The sequence below is a fragment of the Thamnophis sirtalis genome, unplaced genomic scaffold (genome assembly GCF_051295495.1).
Source record: "Thamnophis sirtalis isolate CommonGarterSnake01/CBP01778 unplaced genomic scaffold, rThaSir2_p1.2 scaffold_11, whole genome shotgun sequence".
In the NCBI taxonomy this organism is placed as follows: Eukaryota; Metazoa; Chordata; class Lepidosauria; order Squamata; family Natricidae; genus Thamnophis; species Thamnophis sirtalis.
In genome coordinates this window covers 1,974,518-1,996,564 of record NW_028261391.1, presented here as the reverse complement: position 1 = coordinate 1,996,564, position 22,047 = coordinate 1,974,518, and the positions used below count along the sequence as shown (strand labels likewise).

The 22,047-nt window shown below is 50.0% G+C and overlaps 1 protein-coding gene across 1 annotated transcript in view; it reads right to left on the bottom strand.

Annotated features, from left to right (window-relative positions):
- BCL6 (BCL6 transcription repressor) overlaps window positions 1-22,047 on the bottom strand; it is a 27,891-nt gene extending 5,844 nt beyond the window's left edge. The window contains 15 exon segments of the mRNA XM_087725021.1: window positions 365-532; window positions 2,066-2,128; window positions 2,131-2,246; window positions 4,288-4,303; window positions 4,306-4,335; window positions 4,338-4,555; window positions 4,557-4,696; window positions 4,698-4,792; window positions 4,795-4,878; window positions 4,881-5,225; window positions 5,228-5,259; window positions 6,299-6,520; window positions 8,888-9,060; window positions 10,689-10,818; window positions 21,816-22,047. Coding sequence (XP_087581147.1) covers window positions 365-532; window positions 2,066-2,128; window positions 2,131-2,246; window positions 4,288-4,303; window positions 4,306-4,335; window positions 4,338-4,555; window positions 4,557-4,696; window positions 4,698-4,792; window positions 4,795-4,878; window positions 4,881-5,225; window positions 5,228-5,259; window positions 6,299-6,520; window positions 8,888-9,048 — 1,690 coding nt within the window. The 5' untranslated portion in view covers window positions 9,049-9,060; window positions 10,689-10,818; window positions 21,816-22,047.

Sequence of the window (22,047 nt, the reverse complement as noted above, 5' to 3'; positions counted from 1 at the left end):
GTAGCTTTGCTCACTAAATGAACGGACGTAAGTGTGAGGACTGATCCCAAGCCACTTCTTTCAGCACCCTCACCACTTCGGTCCTCTAAGCAATGTCCGGAAGTGGGAAGACTGCTCTGAAACCACTTTTTTTCCCCGTCGTAGCTCTGAACGGCAAATAAGCAAATGGTCGTAAGTCGAGGACTCCTTGCAATGGGCTCTTTCTCTTGCCATGGGCTTTGCTGCCTGTGGATTGGGGCCCTTCAACCCCTCTCCCCGCCTTCTCTGCATTCAAACCGCCATTCCGGAGAGCTACGCGCCGGCACTGAGCCATGGCGGCCGCCCCGGGGGTGGAAGGGTGGGGGGGTGTAGACGGACATTGTACCTGTGTGCACAGTTTTGTGACTGGCTAGGTTCCCCTTGTAGCGAAACGAGGCCTGGCAACGGTCACACTTGTACGGTTTCTCACTGTGCGTTTGCAGGGAATGTTTCTTGAACGCAGCCTCTTCCGAGAACGGGCACTGGCATTCTTTGCAGAAAAAGGAGCGGGTTTCTGTCGGAGAGGAAGAGGAGGGGACGCGGGTGAGAATCGCCTGGGAAACCACCCCACGCGGGGCCACTCTCAAAACGGTGCGACGGGCGGCCCCAAAAAGCAAGCCAGGGATTAGCCCTCGTCCAGATTTGCACAAGATCTAATCGCAGGCACGAGACCCATCTTAGTTAATCCTGGTTTGCTTGGGATTGCCGAGAACAAGGGGCGCCTCCGACCGCTCACAAACCCCGTTTAAGGCGCATGGTGAGAATGCGGAACAGGCTTGTAGCGCACCGTGTGATCCAACCGAAATAAATGTTGGGATGTAATTCTTATCTGATATAAAATGGAATATAATAATACAGATAGCCCTCGACTTACGACCACAACGGAGCCCAAAATTTCCGTTGCTAAGCGAGACAATTTGTGAAGCGGGCTTTGCTCAATTTTACGACCTTCGTCGACACAGTTGTTAAGGGAATCGCTGCGGTGGTTAAATTAGAAACTCAGTTGTTAAGTGAATCTGGTTCCCCATGGACTGAGCTTGTCGGACGGTCGCAAAAGGGGAATCACGTGACCTTGGGACACAGCAACCGTCATAAGTATGAAGCAGTCGCCAAGGTCTGAATTTTGGTCACGTGACCACGGGGATGCTACAAAGGTCATAAAAGCGTGGAAAATGGTCATAAAAGTCACTATTTTCAGTGCCCCTGTATCTTTGAATAGTCACTAAGTGAATTGCTGTAATCAAGGACTACCATTATAATAATATTCTTCAAGCGACAGCAAAATCACATTCAAAGAGCAGAATTTCCAAATCTGACTTCACATACAAGTAGTCCTCAAGTTACAACCACAATTTGAACCCAAAAATTTCTGTTGCTAAGCAAGGCAGCTGTAAATGGCTTTTGCCCCCTCTTATGAACTTTCTTGCCACCGTTGTTAAGCGAATCACTGCAGGAATCAAAACGGTCGCAAAAAGGGATCACTGGACCCCAGGATGCTGGAACCGTCATAAATAGGAGTTGCGGGCCATTTTGTGGCCTTTTTTTTACCATGGTTGCTAAGCGAATCACTGCAGTTGGTTAAGGGAATCAGAAAGTCGGCCCTCTGGAATGAGGTCCCCGTGGAGATCCGGACCCTTACCACCACCACCCGGCCTTCCGTAAAGCTACCAAGTCCTGGCTGTTCCGACAGGCTGGGGGCTGTTGAAATATCCAGCCCCGCCTCAATTGTGAATGTTGTGCGTTTTTAAATTCTTTGTGTTGTCTCATTTATTTCCCTTTCCCTGTTTATTGTGAGCCGCCCGGAGTCCTTCGGGAGTGGGCGGCATACAAAACTAATAAACAACAACAACAACAACAAGTCATTAAGTGAATCTGGCTTTGGTTGCACTTCCGAGGACTACCTGTATTAAAACTGATTCCGTCTAAAAAAAAAAGACGAGCCTCCCTCACGCAGCAGAGTCTATCTTTGAGCAGGATAAGCTTCCACCCTGCTCGGTAGATCTCCCCAAAAGCATTCAGAATTATTATTATTTTTTCCTGTACTTACCACAACTGGAATCTGAATATTCCGACTGGGTTTCCCCCATTTCTTCTCCGAAGTTGGATCCGGGGTATGAAGGCACATTTCCGAATGCTGCGGGGACCGCGAGCCGCACGAGCTGCACTTGGACGAGTGCAGATACAAAGGCGACTGGTCCTCGCTGCTCTGAGGAGAACCATCAAGTGACCTAAAGGAGGAAGAAACTATGTTTAAGACTAACCTCCACGGGGTGCGAAATTGCCCTTTTGATTCGTCAAGGGCTGAGCTAACCACGGTTTGTTACCCTATCGTCTCGTCTCGATTATCGCATTCGCCGAGAGCTTCTTCGAACGCATTTGGCAACCACGAAGGGTCCTTTTTCAAGGTGTCCCTGAAGTCAACTATATAAACATTTTAACATGTCTCGGTTTTAACTTACAATCGAGCCCAAATTTCTGCTGCTAAGCGAGACAGAGGCGAACTGGATTTTGCCCCATTCCACGGCCTTCCTTGCCACCGTTGTTAAGTGAATCACTGCAGTTGCTCACGGTTGTTGAGTGAATTTGGCTTCCCCACTGACTTCGCTCGTCAGAAGGTTGCAAAAAGGGGATCACGCAAACCCAGGGCCACTGCAACCGTCGTAAATATGAGCCAGTTACCAAGCGTTCTGAATTTTGATCATGTGACTGCAACGGTTGTAATGTGAAACGACTCACTAAGGTTTGTATCTCTGTTAATCAAACTGCCAGGAGTGTAGATTTAGCGACAGGTTGCCAGTTTTAATAGGCTGGCCAATGGCAAGCAGTGCGGGGACTGTGCTTAGCCTATGCGCACTCCATGCACCCCAAATTAACCCAGTTACTACAAACAACATTGTACACCGAAACCTAAACCCAGTAAGCAGAGCTGAATTCACACAACTCCTAAGTCTAAATTCACACAATGCTAAAATCTTACAAGTACAGGCATTTTTTCTCTAACTGATACGGGGACAGCGGTGGTGTGTGAATACCACTATTGTAGAGGTGGTATTCTGCTGGTTTGCGGGTGAACCGGTAGTGGCGGCGGCACTAGGCTCCGCCCACCCAGCCTGACGTCATGAAAGGACGATTTTAATCGGTACTAGATAATCTGTTGGCTAAGTGTTGCAAAAATATTCCCTAACCTAAACAGAAAAACAGAATAACCAAGCGCGGGCAAAAAAAACAGGAAGAGGAGTGACTTTCGAACTTCCAGCCGTCTTCCCCATTGAGTTTCCTTGTGGGAATCCAGCAGTGCATAGAAAACCTTCCTTCATTCCTTCCTCTCCCCCTCCCTCCCCTTTTCCCCCCCTTCCCTGCTGGCAGGTAAGTGGTTGTTGGTGAAAGAGGAGTAAGGGATTGCTAGAGTGCTGGAAACTGTCACGGAACGTCAAGCTGAAGATCATATGATTGTGGCCACAGGGCAGCAACTGCCAGTAGCACTAAAGCAACCACAACTTTTCCAACTGTCGTCCCCTCGGGAGTCACGGATCCCAGTTTTTAAATGCATTCAGTAAGCTAGTCATTTGAGGTACCTTAGTTCAAAAAATTGTTGCCTTACCACCCTCTGTTTCCCCTAATAAAGGTCACCACAAGAGTTTAGCAGTGTATAGATTACATTGACACTCAGGAGTGTACACGGCACTCTGGAGGATACACGGCAGGGGTGAAATTCGATTGTTTTTACTACTGGTTCTGTGGTTTGGCTTGGTGGGCGTGGCAGGGGAAGGATATTGCAAAATCTCCATTCCCACCATACTCCGGGGCCAGCCAAAGGTGGCATTTGCCGGTTCTCTGAACTACTCAACATTTCCGCTACCGGTTCTCCAGAACCTGCCAGAACCTGCTGGATTCACCCTGATACAGGTTTAGGAAGAGAGGGTTGGATTAGATTAATCCAGCATTTCCCAACCTCAGCAACTTGAAAACATGTGGATTTCATCCTTCTAAAATGGTGGCCAGCTGGGGAATTCTGGAGTTGTAGTCCACACACCTTGAAGTTGTTAAAGTCGCAAAACGCTGCCTTCTGTAAGCCGCCCGGAGTCCTACGGGATTAGGCGGCATATACTTTATTAACAGTTAAAGTTATAATATCTTTTAGCACCCAGTGGCCAGTCAGATCAGAGCAGTGAGAATTTTGGATGAGACACCACTGGTAAAATCCAGATCTACGCATAAATGGCACACCAACATGCGCACCCCACTCCTGACACAAGAAGAGGTCCGTACCTGTTAAGAATATTGTCAGGCGGCTCGCTTGCGGGATCGTTGAGTCTTCCCGTTGATGTTGAGCTTGGTCGGGGACTGCACATCCATGATCTCGGGCTCCAGGGACTGCTGACACGCCAGCGAGGGGACGTATGGCCGCGGGGAGAGCGTCCCGGCCTCACTGTGTTCGGGCCCCTCCTCCTTGGCGTCCTGGTTGAGCGAATTGAGCACGATGAACTTGTACTTCTTCCAGTTGCACGCCTTGGGATCGGTGGGCTCTTCGCCGAAGCGGCACTCGGGCCATACAGGCGGTCTTACTGCTGCTGGACTCGGTTGGTGAATTGGGTTGGCAGTCCGACTTTTGGGGGCTCTGTGGGCTGGTCACCACCTTCCGGTTCATGGGCGCGTTGGTGGGCTCGAAGCGCTGGGCTCCTCTTGGCTTCGGGAACGGGCCTCTCGTCTTCCTTGCTCGTTTTGTTGCACGCAAAATAGGCGTTGTTGTGAGTCAGAGGGGGCGCCGGGTCGGACCCGTAGCTGCGCTGTAGCGGACATCATTTTTGTTCTCTTCGGCCGCCTCTTCCTTTGGAGAGTAGACAGCGGGGCGGCACAGCTGGGCGAGAGATTAGCCCCCGCCCTGGTGAACTCGGGGGCGCTACTCCGAGACACGCTGCAAGGTGCTGCGCGTTCTCGCAAAAAGGGGTGCCCTCTTGACGCCTCCGAGACGGGCATCCTTGCGTCTCGTAGTTCTTCGTCCGAGTAGATGTACCCACCGATGGGCACAGTGTTGTAGCTAGTGTAGGAAATGGGGGATCCCGACATGCCGTGGTATAACGGCATGAAGGTCTCTCCCGTCACAAACGGGCCGTTCCGAAGAGGTAAGCTGGTTTCCGTGATATCTCGGCTCCTGTAAGCCATCATGTTTGGTTGGCTGAGCATCTGGTTGGCTAAAAAATCCTCCGGGAGGTCTTGGCAGCCGAGACCATTTCCGTTTCACTAAAGGCGGAGAAAAGGGGACGTTACAATGCAGGTAAGTTCCTCGACTTACGGCCGTCATCGAGCCCAACATTTCCACTGCTAAGAAAAATCATTGTTAAGTGGATTTTTGCTCCATTTTGTGACCTTTTCTTGTTGTTAAGTGAAGCACTGCTCCATTTTATGACCATTTCTTGTTGTTAAGTGAATCACTGCCCTAGTTAATAACAAGGTTGTTAAGTGAATCTGGATTCCCCATTGACTGCTTGTCAGACGGTCGCAAAAGGGGATCGTGTGACTCCGGGATACTGTGACCGTCATTAATACAATGCCAAACACATCTGACTTTTGATCACGTGACTAGTGGGACTCCTGCAGCGGTCGTAAGTGTGAAAAACAGCCCTGTCACATTTTTTAATACCGTTGTAACTTTGGCTGGTCACTAAAAGTATTGGGTCAACCCCCTGGGGAAGTCCTCTGTAACGTCAAACCGTCACTAAGCAGCTATATCTACCCTCATCTCTACCCAGGAGAGACTTACGACTAAGATTCCACTTCCGTTGTTCAGTGAGACAGTTAAGCAAAAATCTCTTCCTGCCGCCGTTGTTAAGTGAATCACTCCGGTCGCTGAGGGAGTAACACAGTGGTTGAGTGCATCCCCGCTTGGCTTGCCAGGACGTTGTAAAAGGGGATCGCATGAACCCAGGACCCTACCACCGTCATAAATACGAGTCGCTGGCCAAATGGCTAGAACTTTGATCACGCGACTGCCGGGGGGAGTGGGGGGGGGGCTGTAACCGTCATAGGTGTGGGAAAACGGTCACTTTTTTTCCACTGTCATCCTAACTTCAAATGGTCACTAAACGAATTTGTTGTAAGTCAAGAACCACTTGTGTCTACAATGTATTTGCAGCCCCTTTCTTAACAATATTCAGCCAACGCCCAGCAGAGGGCAGCACCTAACTGACTTTGGAAACTCTCCCAAAGCTGCACTGAGTTAAACCTGGTTTAATCCTAGGATAGGAGATTTTGCCCTGGTGGCTATCGCCACGAGACTCACCTGGAGTTCAGGAGCCTCCGACAGGTGTCCACCACATGTTCCATCTGCAGGTAAAGGGCCGTGGCCATCACCGCCAGGATGTTACTTTCCCGCAGGTTGAGCCGAGACGTGTACATAAAATCCAGGAGGATCCCAAAACCTTCAGGGCTGATTTCTGGATCTAAGTTCAGGACGGACAGATTGCACTTGAGCTGGTCGGTGAAGATGCTGTAGAAAAGGCCGCTGTGGAGAAGGAAAAAGGGAGAATTCTGGTTACCACCATGTTAAAAAAAACAACAAGATGGCAGGATGATTCCAAGAAAGGATGCAGAGAAGAGCAACGAAGAGGATGAGGGGACTGGAGGATGAAACATATGAAGTATGGCTGCTGGAATTGGGTAAGATAAAGATATCGGTTTCCCTTACACATCTGTGCTAGTCATTCCCAACTCTAGGGGGCAGTGCTCACCAGGAGATTAGCAATTAGCAATAGTTAGACTTATCTACCGCTTCATAGGGCTTTCAGCCCTCTCTAAGCGGTTTACAGAGTCAGCATATCACCCCCAACAACAATCCGGGTCCTCATTTCACCCACTTCGGAAGGCTGGAAGGCTGAGTCAACCTTGAGCCGGTGAGATTTGAACAGCCGAACTGCTGAACTAGCAGTCAGCTGAAGTGGCCTGCAGTGCTGCATTTAACCATTGCGCCATCTCGGCTCATGGAGATGGGGAGTTCTAGTCCTGCTTTAGGCATGAAAGCCGGCTGGGTGACTTTGGGCCAATCACCAGGAGATGGGAGTTCTAGTCCTGCCTTATTCAAAGTGTCTATTACTCCATCACAGTTTAATCTTTTGGGCTTCCTCGCACTTGGGGATAAAGCAAATTGCCGAAGAAGGTCAAAACATATCATTTATCTATCATTTATATGTAAATATATTTTGCACCCTATTGCACTAAAGCAATCAGAAGTCAATTCCTCCCTGTTTTTTCCCTTTTCTCTTTCCTCTTCTTTCTCCCCATCCTTCCTGTTTCCCTGATTTCCATTTGTATTATAAGGTAATGGTAAAGGTTCCCCTCTCACATACGTGCTAGTCGTTCCCAACTCTAGGGGGCACTTCTCATCTCGTTTCAAAGCCGAAGAGCCAGCGCTGTCCGAAGACGTCTCCGTGGTCATGTGGCCGGCATGACTCAACGCCGAAGGCGCACGGAACCCTGTTCCCTTCCCACCAAAGGTGGTTCCCTATTTTTCTACTTGCATTTCGAACTGCTAGGTTGGCAGAAGCTGGGACAAGTCACGGGAGCTCCCTCCGTTACGAACCGCCGAACTGCCGACCTTTTTTGATTGAAAAACTCGGCGTCTTAGCCACTGAGCCACTCTGTCCCTCGGGTATATCTATTTTGGGGATGTCTAGTTTAATGAAAAGAAGGACTTGGGGGTGACCTGATACCAATCTTCCGATATTTGAGGGGCTGCCCCAAAGAAGAGGCAGTAAACTTATTCTCCAAAGCACCCAAAGGCAGGACAAGAAGCAATGGGTGGAAACTAACGAAGGAGAAAAAGCAATCTATAATTAAGGAGAAACTTCTCAATGGTGAAGACAATTAACCAGTGGAACTGCTTGCCACCAGATGCTGTGGGAACCCCATCACTGGAGGCTTTTAAGAGGCTTCCAGCTCTATTCTGACAAATGAGTTTCCTTTCTAATTATCGGTTTGAAAGAGAGAGAGATAAGGAAGGAAGGAAGGAAGGAAGGAAGGAAGGAAGAAAGAAAGAAAGAAAGAAAGAAAGAAAGAAAGAAAGAAAGAAAGAAAGAAAGAAAGAAAGAAGACGAAAGAAAAGGAAAAATTTCCTGAAAGTGAAGACAATTAACCAGTGGAACTGCTTGTCACCAGACGTTGTGGGAGCCCCATCACTGGAGGCTTTTAAGAGGCTTCCAGCTCTATTTTGACAAATGAGTTTCCTTTCTAATTATCGGTTTGAAAGAGAGAGAGAAGGAAGGAAGGAAGGAAGTAAAGAAAGAAAGAGAAGGAAGGAAGGAAAAAAGGAAGGAAGGAAGGAAGGAAGGAAGGAAGGAAGGAAAGAAGGAAGAAAAGGAAAAATTTCCTGAAAGTGAAGACAATTAAGCAGCGGAACTGCTTGCCACCAGGAGTTGTGGGAGCTCCATCATTGGAGGCTTTTAAGAAGAGACTGGATAGTCATTTGTCTGAAATGGAAGAGGATCTCCTGGTGGAGCAGGGGGTTGGACTAGAAGACCTCCAAGGTCCCTTCCAACTCCCTTATTCCCTCATTTCGAAAGCTCAGCTGTGTCCCTGGGAGGACTCAAAACACCTCGCTAAAAATCCACAATAGCTTTCATTGGTGGGATACACTTAGTCCTCGACTTAACAACCACAACTGAGCCCAAAGTGCCTGTTGCTAAGTGAGACAGTGAACTTTGCCCCTTTTTGACAACTTTTCTTGCCATGGTTGTTAAGTGAATCCCTGCAGTTGTTAGTCGTTAAGTGAATCTGGCCATTCTAGAGGGTCAACCCAATTCCTCAAGGCTGGGCTGCAACGTCCCACCGGGGGGGGGGATTTTTTTTGGGGGGGGGTGTCTGAGCCCCTCCTCACCTGCAGGCCATGAGGACCGTTTTGTGGGCCCGGAATTGCTCCCGGCTGACGATAATCACCACGTCCGTCAGGACGTCTCGGCTCCGGAGGCGGTTGAGGTTCAGCAGAACGTCGCTGGCGTGTCTGGTGAACTGGATGCAGCTGTCCGCTGGGGAGGCCATCTTGCTCGTCTCCTGCAGGGCAGGGAGAAGGAGGAGGAGAAAAAGGAGGAGGAGGAGGAGGAGAAGAAGAAGAGGAGGAGAAAAAGACAAAGAAGAAGAGGAGAAGGAGGAAAAGAGGAGGAGGAGGAGAAGAAGAGGAGGAAGAGAGAGGAGGAGGAAAGAAGGAGATGGAAAGGAGGAGGAGAAAAAGAAGTCAAAGAAGGAGTAGAAGAGGAGGAGGAGGAGAGGAGGATTAAGAGGAGGAGGAGGAAAAGAGGAGGGGAAGGAGGAGAGAAAAAGAAGAAGAGGAGGAGGAAAGAAGGAGGAGGAGGAGGAGAAAAAGACAAAGAAAAAGAGAAGGAGGAAAAGAAGGAGGAGGAGAAGTAGAAGAGGAGGAGGAGGAGGAGGAGGAGGAGGAGGAGGAGGAGGAGAAGAAGAAGAAGAAGAAGAAGAAGAAGAGAAAGAGGAGGAGGAAAGAAGAAGGAGAAGAAGAGGAGGAGGAGGAGAAAAAGAAGTCAAAGAAGAAGAAGTAGAAGAGGAGGAGGAGGAAACGAGGAGAGGAGGATTAATAGGAGGAAGGGGAAAAGAGGAGAAGAGGAGAAAAAAAAGAAGAGGAGAAGAGGAGGATTAAGAGGAGGAGGAAAAGAGGAGGAGGAGGAGAAGAAGAAGAGGAGGAGATCTTAAGTATCCTTTGAGCATCCAAGAAAACACTAGATGGCCGCCTGTCAGAAATGGTGTGGGGTCTCCTGCTTGGACGGGGGGGTTGGACTAGATGACCTACCAAACTCCCTTCCAACTCCATTTATTCCCATCCATTCTATATTCCTATATTATCTCTCTCTCTATCCTTATCTATCTATCTATCTATCTATCTATCTATCTATCTATCTATCTATCTATCTATCTATCTATCTATCTATCTAACTAACTAACTAACTAACTAACTAACTAACTAACTAACTAACTAACTTTATTGTCATTGTACATATATATATATATATATATATATAGAGCACAGGTTCGAATCCCAGTAAGGATATGGCTAGCAATAGAGCACAGGTTCGAATCCCAGTAAGGATATGGCTAGCTGATGAGAGCTAAATAGCTTGAAATAGATCTATACTAGTCTTCCTTTATTTATTTATCAGCACAAATAAAAACATATATATATATATATATATATATATATATATATATATATATATATATATATATATATATATATATATATATATATATATATATATATATATACATACATACATACATACATACACACACACACACATACATACATATATATATATATGCATATATGCATATATGCATATATACAGATACATATACACACACACACACACAGTATACATATACAACTAAATTCCCATAACACCCAGAGACCAGGCCCAACACACATGGCCATCCCCAAACACCCCCCACCAGAAATCCCCCCCAACTCCCCCTCCCCCCACTCCGAGCATCCCCCCGAGAGGCCGAGTCCTGCTGTCCTGGAGCTCCCCGATGGCGGCCCCTGAGCCCCCAGTTGAGGGCCATGGTAGCTGTGGGATAAAGACGATTCGGAAGAGGGGGGGTCTCTCCTCTATTTCCGGCCGAGGGCTTCCTGTAAGGGGGAGGAGCGGGGGGGGGGGGTTGGTGCCCACCTGAATACGTTTCCCAGCTGCGTCTATTGAAATATTCCACGGGGAAGGGCTGGAGACGTGGCTGGCAACACATGGAAGAGCAAGACCATCCCTTGGGCTTCCAATCACACCCCCTGCGGCATTTTCGGACCTGCGCAAATTGGGAAAAGGGGAAGAAAATGGTCAGAAATGAGCCGCCTAAAACCTGCTCCAAACTTCCAAGAGTTTCGCTTTGGGGAAAAAAACAACAACGGCGCAAAGCAGTCGCTATCAAATGCACGGCGCGGTCGTTAAGCGAATCCGGCTCCCTTCCTTGACTCTGAGCGTCACGGACAGCTGGGATGGTCGCAATCGGAGATCACGCGGGGGGAAAAAACCCCGCCACCGTCTTAACTACATGCCAGTTGCCGTACGGATTTTGATCACGTGACAGTGGGGAAAGCCGCGATGGTTGTAAGTGTGAGGATTGGTCGTAAGTCACTGTTTTGCAGTTTCGTTGTAACTTTGAAAGGTCGGTAAATGAATAGTCATAAAACAAGGATCCCCCATAGACCAATGTTAAGCCCAAATCTCTGCATTAGAGTGGCAATACTCTAAAGATTCGAGAGAAATGGACAGTTGAGAAATGGGAAGGAAGGAAGGAAGGAAGGAAGGAAGGAAGGAAGGAAGGAAGGAAGGAAGGAAGGAAGGAAGGAAGGAAAAGAGGGGGAGAAGGAGAGAAGGAAGGAAAGAAAAATGGGAGGGAAGAAAGAAAGAAAGAAAGAAAGAAAGAAGGGGAGGGAGGGAAGAAAGAAAGAGGGAGGGAAGGAAGGAAAGGAAATGGGAGGGAGGAAGGGAGGGAGGGAAGAAAGAAAGAAAGAAAGAAAGAGAGAGAGAGAGAGAGAGAGATGGGGCGGGAGGGAGAGAAGAAAGAAAGAAAGAAAGAAAGAAAGAAAGAAAGAGAGATGTGGAGGGAGGGAGAGAAGAAAGAAAGAAAGAAAGAAAGAAAGAGAGAAAGAGAGAGAGATGTGGAGGGAGGGAGAGAAGAAAGAAAGAAAGAGAGAGAGAGAGATGTGGAGGGAGGGAGAGAAGAAAGAAAGAAAGAGAAAGAGAGAGAGATGGGGAGGGAGGGAGAGAAGAAAGATAGGAAGAAAGAAAGAAAGAGAGAGAGAGAGAGATGGGGCAGGAGGGAGAGAAGAAAGAGAGAGAGAGAGAGAGAGATGGGGAGGGAGGGAGAGAAGAAAGAAAGAAAGAAAAAGAAAGAAAGAAAGAAAGAAAGAAAGAGGAAAGGGAAGGAAAGGAAGAAAGAATAGATTTCAACTCCCAGAATTCCCCAGCCCACCTGAGTGGAGTTCTGAAAGAGTACAGGCAGGGTCTCCTGCTTGAGCCGGGGGGCTGGACTAGAAGACCTCCAAGGTCCCTTCCCAACTCTCTTACTCTGCTTTTCCAACGATTGTCAATTGCAGACAAAGACTTTCCTTTTTTTCTAGCCAACTTCCCGCCCCAAATAATTGTTTCTTTTCCCTGCGCTTTTCGCACTCGGGACCAACTTCTCTTCTCCGCCTTCAATTCTGTTGAAGAATTGAACTTAAAACAAAACAAAACACAACTCATTGCAGAAGTGAGAACCGCTTCCTGCTTCTGTCCACAAGAGGGCGCCCCTATATAAGCGACTATATAAATTAAATCAGTGTTTCTCAACCTTGGCAACTTGAAGATGTCCGGACTTCAACTCCCAGAATTCCCCAGCCAGCATTCGCTGGCTGGGGAATTCTGGGAATTGAAGTCCGGACATCTTCAAGTTGCCAAGGTTGAGAAACACTGAATTAAATGATCTGTGCTGGTTATCGGATACCCAGTAAATGAAAATAAAAAGACAGCTTGAACTCAGCACCTGAGGACCAGATGGAAGCAGAAGAACATGGAAATAGTAGAATTGAGCTGGAAGGGGCCTTGGGGGTCTTTTAATCCAACCCTGTGCTCAATATAACTTCAGCCAAGTGGCTGTCCAGAGTCTTCTTAAAACCCTTCAGGGTTGGGACATTCACAACCTCAATCAATCAATCAATTAATCAGAGTAGAGCTGGAAGGGACCTTAGAGGTCTTCTAGTCCAATCCTGCACCCAATATAATTTCAGCCACTATCCATGATCTTCTTAAAATCCTCCAGAGTTGGAATATTCACAACTTTAATCAATCAATCAATCAATCAATCAATCAATCAATCAATCAGAGTAGAGCTGGAAGGGACCTTGGAGGTCTGCTAGCCCAACCCCCTGCTCAAGCAGGAAACCCATACAGAATTACAGAGTTGGAAGGGACCTCAGAGGTCTTCTAGTCCAACCCCCTGCTCAAGCAGGAAACCCATACAGAATTACAGAGTTGGAAGGGACCTCAGAGGTCTTCTAGTCCAACCCCCTGCTCAAGCAGGAAACCCATACAGAATTACAGAGTTGGAAGGGACCTCAGAGGTCTTCTAGTCCCACCCCCTGCTCAAGCAGGAGACCGGCCTCTACCATTGTAGACAGCTGGCTGCCCAGTCTCTTCTTAAAAACCTCCAGTGCCTGGTGGCAAGCTGTTCCACCGGTTAATTGCACTCACTGTTTGGGAGAAGCATTACCACTGTCTCACTTAGCAACCGAGATTTTGGGCTCGATTGTGGCCGTAAGGCGAGGACCACTCTGTAAATGACCTGGATGAAAAGCTTGTTCGTTCTACCCCACCTTCACCAAACTCAAAAGGCAACGTTTAATCAGAAGGAAACGTTTCACCTCAGCGACCAAGCTCCAGCTGCAGAATCGATCCAATGCCGAATATGAATCAGCAAATGGATTCAGGGGAAGTTGGACCGCAGCGGATTTTTCCAATCCCAGCAGAAGTAGCAATAATAATAATTTTCTTGCAGCTCACGAAGATGCCTTTCTTTGGAATAAACTCTGTGAGTCAGAAAAGGTGCTAACAGATTCCTTCAGTATTGGTGGGGAGTGGGGAAAGAGGGCTAAAATAGAGGAGGGGGGAGGAGATACGTGGGCTTCACTTTTGAAATATTAAGGGGAATAGAAGACTTTTCTTTTAAGTAGCTGAAGGGCTGTCTTAGAGGCCCATGTTTCTCGAACACAGCAATTTTTAAGATGAGCAGACTTCAACTCCCAGAATCCTCCAGCCAGGAAGAATAGACTTCGACACCCAGAATTCCCTAGCCGGCATCAATGGACTTCAACTCCCAGAATTCCCTAGCCGAATTGAGTGGACTTCAACTCCCAGAATTCCCCAGCCAGGAAGAATAGACTTTGACTCCCAGAATTCCCTAGTCAGCAACAGTGGACTTCAACTCCCAGAATTCCCTAGCTGAATTGAGTGGACTTCAACTCCCAGAATTCCCTAGTCGGCATTAGTGGACTTCAACTCCCAGAATTCCCTAGCCGAATTGAGTGGACTTCAACTCCCAGAATTCCCCAGCCAGGAAGAATAGACTTTGACTCCCAGAATTCCCTAGTCAGCAACAGTGGACTTCAACTCCCAGAATTCCCTAGCTGAATTGAGTGGACTTCAACTCCCAGAATTCCCTAGTCGGCATTAGTGGACTTCAACTCCCAGAATTCCCTAGTCGGCATTAGTGGACTTCAACTCCCAGAATTCCCTAGCCGAATTGAGTGGACTTCAACTCCCAGAATTCCCTAGCCAAATTGAGTGGACTTCAACTCCCAGAATTCCCTAGTTGGCATTAGTGGACTTCAACTCCCAGAATTCCCTAGTCGGCATCAGTGGACTTCAACTCCCAGAATTCCCCAGCCAACAAGGGTGGGCTTCAACTCCCAGAATTCCCTAGCCAGCATACGTGCACTTCAACGCCCATCTAGCAACCTGTGGCACTCCCGTAGCAAACATGTAACACACATGGACACAGCGTGGCCTGCCCCTAACAGCTGTGCCACCACATTCCACACCAACGGCGCCCTCCGGAACAGTCTCCGAGGGCAGCCCCACGTAACCGCGTTGTAGTAATCCATGCACACAGAAACCCAAGTGCTCCATCCACGAGGACTTTCACTCAACGCGTTGCGAAATAACTCAAGAGACGTCAAGGCAGAGAGACCAACAACTAGCCCCTTTTTGCTGACAAAAGACCCCCCAAAAGGGGGATGCCAACGCCGTGCGCCCAGACACCCCCCCATCGCCCATCAGCCACAACTCTTCCAAACTCACAATTCGCTCAACACGTTTCACATCCTGCCTGCGCCGTCCACTCATTTCTAAGCCAAGCCCCCCAAACCACGAGAGGCTGAGGTTGCACCAAATATTCTTCAAAGAATTAACCAACATTGATGCTCATCAGGCTCGGCATAAGGAATCGGTACAGCTACCCGGTTCCTTCGTTGCCCTGGCTGAACGGATGTGTGTGTGAACGCAGCCAGGATGGAAGGTCATTTCGGAGCTGATCCATCAAAACCGTAGCGCATTCATACCTTCATTGCAGTCCAAGTTTGCCCTCTTGATATCAAAGATGTGAGAGCTTTAATTCCCAAAGCCTGCAGTTCGCGGGTTGAAAAATTCACCGCAAACACACACACACACACACACACGACACACACAAACCCTCCTAGAAATTAACAGGTTTGAGCATAAATCAGAACTGACCAAAACTGTGAAGAGGAAAGGAAAAAAAAGCTTATCATGAATTTAACTCCGGGATTTTAGGAAACCTCTTTTAACTTTTAAGGCAGGGTGTGGACTTCAACTCCCAGAATTCTAGGCGGGCTGGGGGGATTCTGGGAGTTGAAGTCCACGCATCTTAAAAGTTGCTTTTCAGGAAACCCCGCGATCTGGAGGGAAACTCACAACTTCCGGGGGGGGGGGGAATTTATGGTTGAGAGTTTTAAGTTTAATTCAATCAAAGTTTAATTCATAGTTTAATTTCAACAAAGCGTCTCATTTCCTCCCCTCGCCACAATTCTGCCCGGCAACAAGTGACCCAAACTCCCCAACACCTTTCCCCCCCCCAAAAAAAACACCCAAAGGTAAATATTTTTGGGCAATGAAGCCAGGAAAAAAATAAACATTTTTGGAGACTCATTGGGAATTCGGTGGGCTGCAACTGGAACTACAAGAACTTACATCAGTTTAGCGGTGTGCAGAGTTACGACGCTGGGGAAAAAAATGGCTCACGATCGGTCCTCGCAGTTATGACCCTCACAGCACCCCTCCCTCCCCAGTCATGTGATCAAAATTTGGGCATTTGGCAATCGGCATGTATTTACAACGAGGGTCACGTGATCGCCATCATCAATGAGGGGAGTCCGATTCACTTAACGACCTGACAATTCCCTTTGCAATTGCAGTGATTTGCTTAACAACCGTGGCCAAAAAAAAAAAGCATAAAATTGGAGGCGGCTCACTTAACAATGGCCTTGCTTAACAGGGCAAATTCTGTTCCAAATTGTGGTCCTTTAGTCGAGGATTAGCTGTAAGTGATGGTTCACCTGCCCACCCCTTTCAGTCTCAGGAACAGATTTTACCATCCTGAAATATACATGCATATATCTAGATCTATCTATATCTATATCTATATCTATATCTATATCTATATCTATCTATATCTATCTATCTATCTATCTATCTATCTGTATAAATTGTGAACTGTCCATCATTGATCTGAGGTGGATGGCAATAGAAATTGGATGGATGGATGGATGAATAAATGGAGAGAGAGATGAGGAGGGAGAAGGAGGGAGAGAGAGAAAGAGATGGATGGATAGAAAGAGAAAGTGATGGATGCACATACAGACAGAGAGATGAGAGAGAAAATGGATGGACAGACAAGACAGAGATGAGAGAGAAAATGGATGGGCAGACAGAATGTATAGAGAGATGGATAAATAGATAAAGATGTCTAAATGGATAGAGAGAGATGCGGATGAATGCATGGAGAGAGAGAGAGAGAAGGAATCGGAGAGAAAGAGATGAATGAATAGAAAGAGGGATGGATGGATGGATGAGTGGATGGACGGACAGACAGAATGTATAAAGTGATGGATAAATAGATAAAGATGGCTAAATGGATAGAGAGAGATGCGGATGAATGCATGGAGAGAGGGAGAGAGAGAAGGAATCGGAGAGAAAGAGATGAATGAATAGAAAGAGGGATGGATGGATGGATGAGTGGATGGACGGACAGACAGAATGTATAAAGTGATGGATAAATAGATAAAGATGGCTAAATGGATAGATGAGGATGGATGGATGGAGAGAGACAGACAGACAGAGAAGGAGAGAGAGAGAGAGGGAGGGAGGGATGGACAGACAGACAGAATGTATGAAGAGATGGATAAATAAAGATGGCTAAACGGATGGATGTGGATGGATGGATGGACATACAAACAGACAGATGATATATAGATGAGATGGACAAATTGATATAATGGCTAAATGGGCAGATACAGATGCATGGATTGACACAGATAGCCAAGCTGGCTGAGGAATTCTGGGAGTTGAAGTCCACCAGTCTTATTAAAAGTGCCCAAGGTTGGAGACCAGCCTCTTCTCAAAAGCCTCCGGCGATGAAGCCTCCCCCACTTTGGCTCTTGTGCGTTGCAACTTCACCAGCAAAATCCACGCCGTCCCACCTGCCCATCTCGCCTTACACCTCGGGGTCTCCCTGCCCCCCCCCGAGTCCCACTTCTGGACTGGGCTTTTTCATTTATTTCTCCCCCCACCCCCCTTGGGTGCTTCCACCAGCAAAATTTGTGGGCCGCCAATTGAATCAGCAATTTTTAACAGAAGAATTACAGCATTTCTGCCGGTTTTGAGCCGTGAGCCGTTTTTCTGCCTTAAAATAAGTGGGTTTTATATATTATCTTTATCGTTAAGCAGCGAGCCACGCTTCCCTCGGCTAAATTAGACCCACCGGTTCCTGCAAGACTCGTTAATTAACCAGACAGAGACTCTTCATTTCGGATTTAAACTTGCAAAGAATTCTGCCGACGAACGGATCTTGTTGTTGTTTATTATCCTTTTTTTTTTTAAAGGGTCAGTATTTCTAAAATAGGAATTACGGGTTGTTGTTGTTGTTGTTGTTTTTAAAAAAGAGGCAGAGAGATAAATAAATAAAAGGATGAAACCCCCTCCCTCCCCGCCTCGTAATCCCTAATTTTGCACCGTCGGGCGGACTAAATATTTCATGAATTTCCACTCCGGAGACCAGGTCGGTATTTTAAGCTGTCTTTGGATGGCTACAAAAACTCTGAATGACGATTAAAAATTTAAAAGCCTCGGCAAAAGGAACTTCAGACGGGCTGAATTTCGATTTGATGGAGAGAGAGAGAGAGAGAAGGAAAGAGAAGGAGAGAGGGAGGGAGGGAGAGGGAGACAGAAAGAGAGGGGAGAAAGATAGAGAGAGGAAGGAGAGAAAGAGAGGGAGAGAGAGAGGGAGAATGAGAGAGAGGGAGAAAGAGAGGAAGGACGAAAGGAACATCTGAACGAGGCTAGATCTGCACTTAAAAACGGAAGTCGGAATCTCTCCCCAGTCTGGTTTGATAGATCAAATCCTGAATTTTGAGGACAGTTTTGATCAGATCTCGCAGGCGTTTCTTGACAGACTCACTTGGCTCGAATAAACCAGCATTAAAAACAAGACAATGCTTCCATCCCTCCTTCGCTTGGAGAAAGTCCCAGCCTCAGTTTCCCTCACCGGTGAACAGTTTTACTGGTAGTCCTCACTTAACGACCGGTTGCTTAGCAAAATCACAACAGAACTCTCTACACCCCCCACCCCCACCCCTTCCAAGCAAGGTACTTATGACCCAGATCCAGAGTAGTGACGGCTGCACGCCCACACACAAAAAATCATATGACCCAATTTGGACTGCTCGGCAACCGATTCACTTTTATAACGAGGTTCTGCGGAGTGTCCGTGATTTATCGGAGCGGGGGTGGGGGTGGGTGGGGGGGGGGTTTGCAAGTTTTCAGCCATCTCCAGCAAAAGCCGCCCGTAGGGTTACACTCAGTTGCTTCACGAGCGCCAGAAGAAAAGTAAAAACCAAGGAGGTCTCGACTTACGACCGTCCTAACCTACGGCAGAAATGCCAGCCCGTAAGTTGAGGAGTCATCCCTGGATTTTGGGGGCAGAGCACGGAGGAATCAGAGCCCCTGTGCTTCTCCAGAAGGGGAGGAGGGCAAAGTCGCCATGGTGCTCCAGGGTGGGACAAGCAGCATATAAATTTAATAAAGCAGCGATAATTCCAATAAATGCAGCCATCTCTTGCAATTGCCCTCCAAAGGATCTCTGAAGTGTTTTTAAGTGCCCCGTGCGCCACACCTGACATCCCTTTCCTGGGGGGTCACCTGGGGGGGGGCAGATATGGGGAATTGGGGGGGCAGAAATGCCGAATTTCACCATTTAGGCATTTAAAAGGGAAAGGGCAAGGGGAGCTTGCTCTCCCACACCCGGCCACCAGAGGGCAGCATTGCTCCTCGCACTCGCCTCCCGCTTGCAAAACTCCCGAGTTTGCACAACTGCCCCTCCCGCCCCCCAAGCTTCGCAAGAGGCTGGATTTCAGCCCACTCTCCTCCCTTACATTTCACGTGTACACGGCATTCACACGGGCGATCAGCGGAGAAGGGGGGGCGATTCCTCTCCTTTGACTCAGCCCCCCCCCAAAAACGGGGCAAAGTGGGGGCGGAGAGCGGTCCACTCCACACCCCAAATGCAGACGGGCTGGGTCGGTGCGTGGCTAAAAAGGCGCTTTCACACGTTCGCCCAAAGGGCTGTTTGGGGAAGCGGGAGCAGTGGCCGGTTAGAAAATCGCGCTTTCCCAGGGACTCCGAGTCAGGAGCCCCACTTTTCGGGCAGCGCTTCGGCTTCCCAAGCCGCGTTTGGCTGGGAATCCAAAGACCCCGTCCGGGTAAAACCCGCTTGGCTCCGTCCGGACGTACAAAACTCCCGGGCACCTACGCCTTGTAAAAACGGCCGTCGCGGGTCTTGGAGGGGCTACGAACCCCGCTTAATGGCCCTTTCCCACCCCCTTGGTCGCATTCACACAACTCTGGAAGCCGAGCGAGGATTTCTGGCCCCTCCGAGGTTTTAAAGGGTCGTGTGAACGGGGCACTTGCGTGTTCAGATCCAGAAACGCAGGAAGCGCCGCTTTTCCGAAGCGCTTCGTGACGCCTGCCTGGGGGGAAAGACGCGTGTTGCGTAAACCCCAAACATCGTTTTGGCGCCCAGCCCCGAGCGCAAACCCTGATACGACCCAGCTAACCATGGTTAAGAAGCGGGACCGGCAGCCAACGCCGGTGCCCCGGACGCTCCCTTGCACTCGTTATAACGGGGGGGGGGGGGGTCCTCCAACCCGGCCGTCTGAAAAGCGCTTTTCGAATCAGGGTCCCCGCGTTCTCTGTCCCGGGTTCCACCGCTTCTTTCGGCCTCAATACGGACTAGCGGCGGGGAGAGACCTGGGAACGCGACTCAGGGCTCCCCGAGAAGTTCGCCCCGGGTCTATCCCTCGGTATGGAACCGCCCGCCAACCAGGCCTCTTGCGGGACTCTGCCCCCCACTCCCCTTCTTCCCCCGAGCGGCTGGGTTCATACGACCCTTTTACACCGGCTCCTTTCAGACTTCGGTGCCTGGCGGGTCAGGGTCACCAGCCGGCTTTAGCCTTGGCGGGGCCTTCAATCAACCCGCTCGGCCGGGTGGCTTGCGCGGACCGTGCAAACGGGGGAACCAAACCCAGCGTCGTGTGAACGCAGCCGCGCCACTAGAAACACTTCGGGACAGGGATCGGCGTAAAAGCCCTTCTGCCCGGCGGTGGGGAGGACACGCGTGTTCAGCCTCGGAGCGATTCCCACGAATTAGGGGGACACCTTGGCTCCAAGGGCGAGGGGCCGCTGAACGACCCCGCTGCCTATTTGCGCATCCTAAACCTCTCCAGCCTAAACCTCGCTCCGCTCCGAAAGGCGCGCGGCAGTTGCGCCTTCCCAGATCCAGAGCTATTTAAATCAGATTTCATCCACCCACTCGAAAAAAAAATGTTTTTTAATACATATAAAATAAATTCCCCCCCTCCGGTCGCAGCTCCGCCGAGGCCCGGCCCGAGAGCAGCCCCAGCTCCGCCGCGGAGGCTGCCCGCAGGAGGCAGCCCAGCCGGCTCCTCCGCCCCGGCGCCTCTCCGCGCTGAGCGGGCGGGCAAGGCGAGGGCCGCGGGCAGGTGCCTGCCTGGGCGAAGCGGGCGGCCAAGACGCCGCCTTGGCCAGGGAAGAGGCGCCGACGCGCCGATCCGGCCCTGCCCGGCTTCCCTTCCAAGCGAGGGGGAGAAGCGAGAAGGGCCGCGGCCGGGCGGGCGATGCGCTGCCGCTGATGCCCCGCTTTGCAAAGCGGCGTTGGCGAGGCTCGCCACTCAATTGTGCCCCTTTGCGAAACCCCCTTGATTTCAACCAAAAACAGGCATCCTGTGCCCGCTGGGTTTACAGTGGGTGCCCTCTGCCCGTCCCGGGGAGCTCCGGCCAGGCAGCCTCGGATTACCCCCCCCCCCTTCCTTCCCTCCCTTCCTCGGCTCTGCCAGCCGCCTTCCTCGCCCGAAACGAAACTGCCCAGCCGGGGCGAGCAAACGAGGCCGAAATGACGCCATGCAATTCAGGACAAGGAGGAATTGACAAGCCGGGCAGGTAAAACAACCCTCTCCCGCCGCCGCCCCCAGCACCCCCGGCTCTTATCGGCCGCCCAGCCAGCCAGCCAGCCAGCCGGGCCGCCTGCTTGCCCGGGCGCCGCTGGGCACCACCGGGACTCCCTGCCTTCCCTGCTCCCTTGTCCGCCGCCTTCCACCTGCTGGGGTTGGGGGGGGGGTTGAGAGGCGGAAGGCAGAAGCCGGCCAAGCCTGCGGGGAGAACGGGGGGGGGGGGGTAGCTTGGAAGGCGAGCCGGGTCTGGTGGACGCCGAGTCGGGGGGGGAAGCGGTCGTAACCAGCGGCCAAAAAAACAAAACAAGGTTGGTGCAGCAGCGCGCAAATAAAAAAAGAAAGCCAGCCGCCCCATTTGCGCGCCCGGCCCAAGCCGCATCCTAAAAGCAGCAGCGGGCCGGCGCGCGGAAAGCAATGCACCCGCACCCCCCCCCCCCCCACAGCTCCCCGGCGTCGCCCGGCCGCCCGTCGCAGTGCAAAGCGGAGCGCGAGAGCGGATCACCTGGTCGGCGGGCTTTCCTAGAAACTCCTTGCATCACCACTTCTAAGAACCCCAGTTCTAAGAATCAACACCGCTCAATTCTCGGAATTTGAGCTGGGGGCGCTACCACGTTGAGCGGCCCGGGGGGAGTCCGGGGGTGGAAGCGTCCCTTCGCAGCCCCGGAGAACGCCCGGAATCTCTCCCGAGCCCTCTTCCACATCGTTGACGCCGATGCCCCCCGAAAACCCGTCGG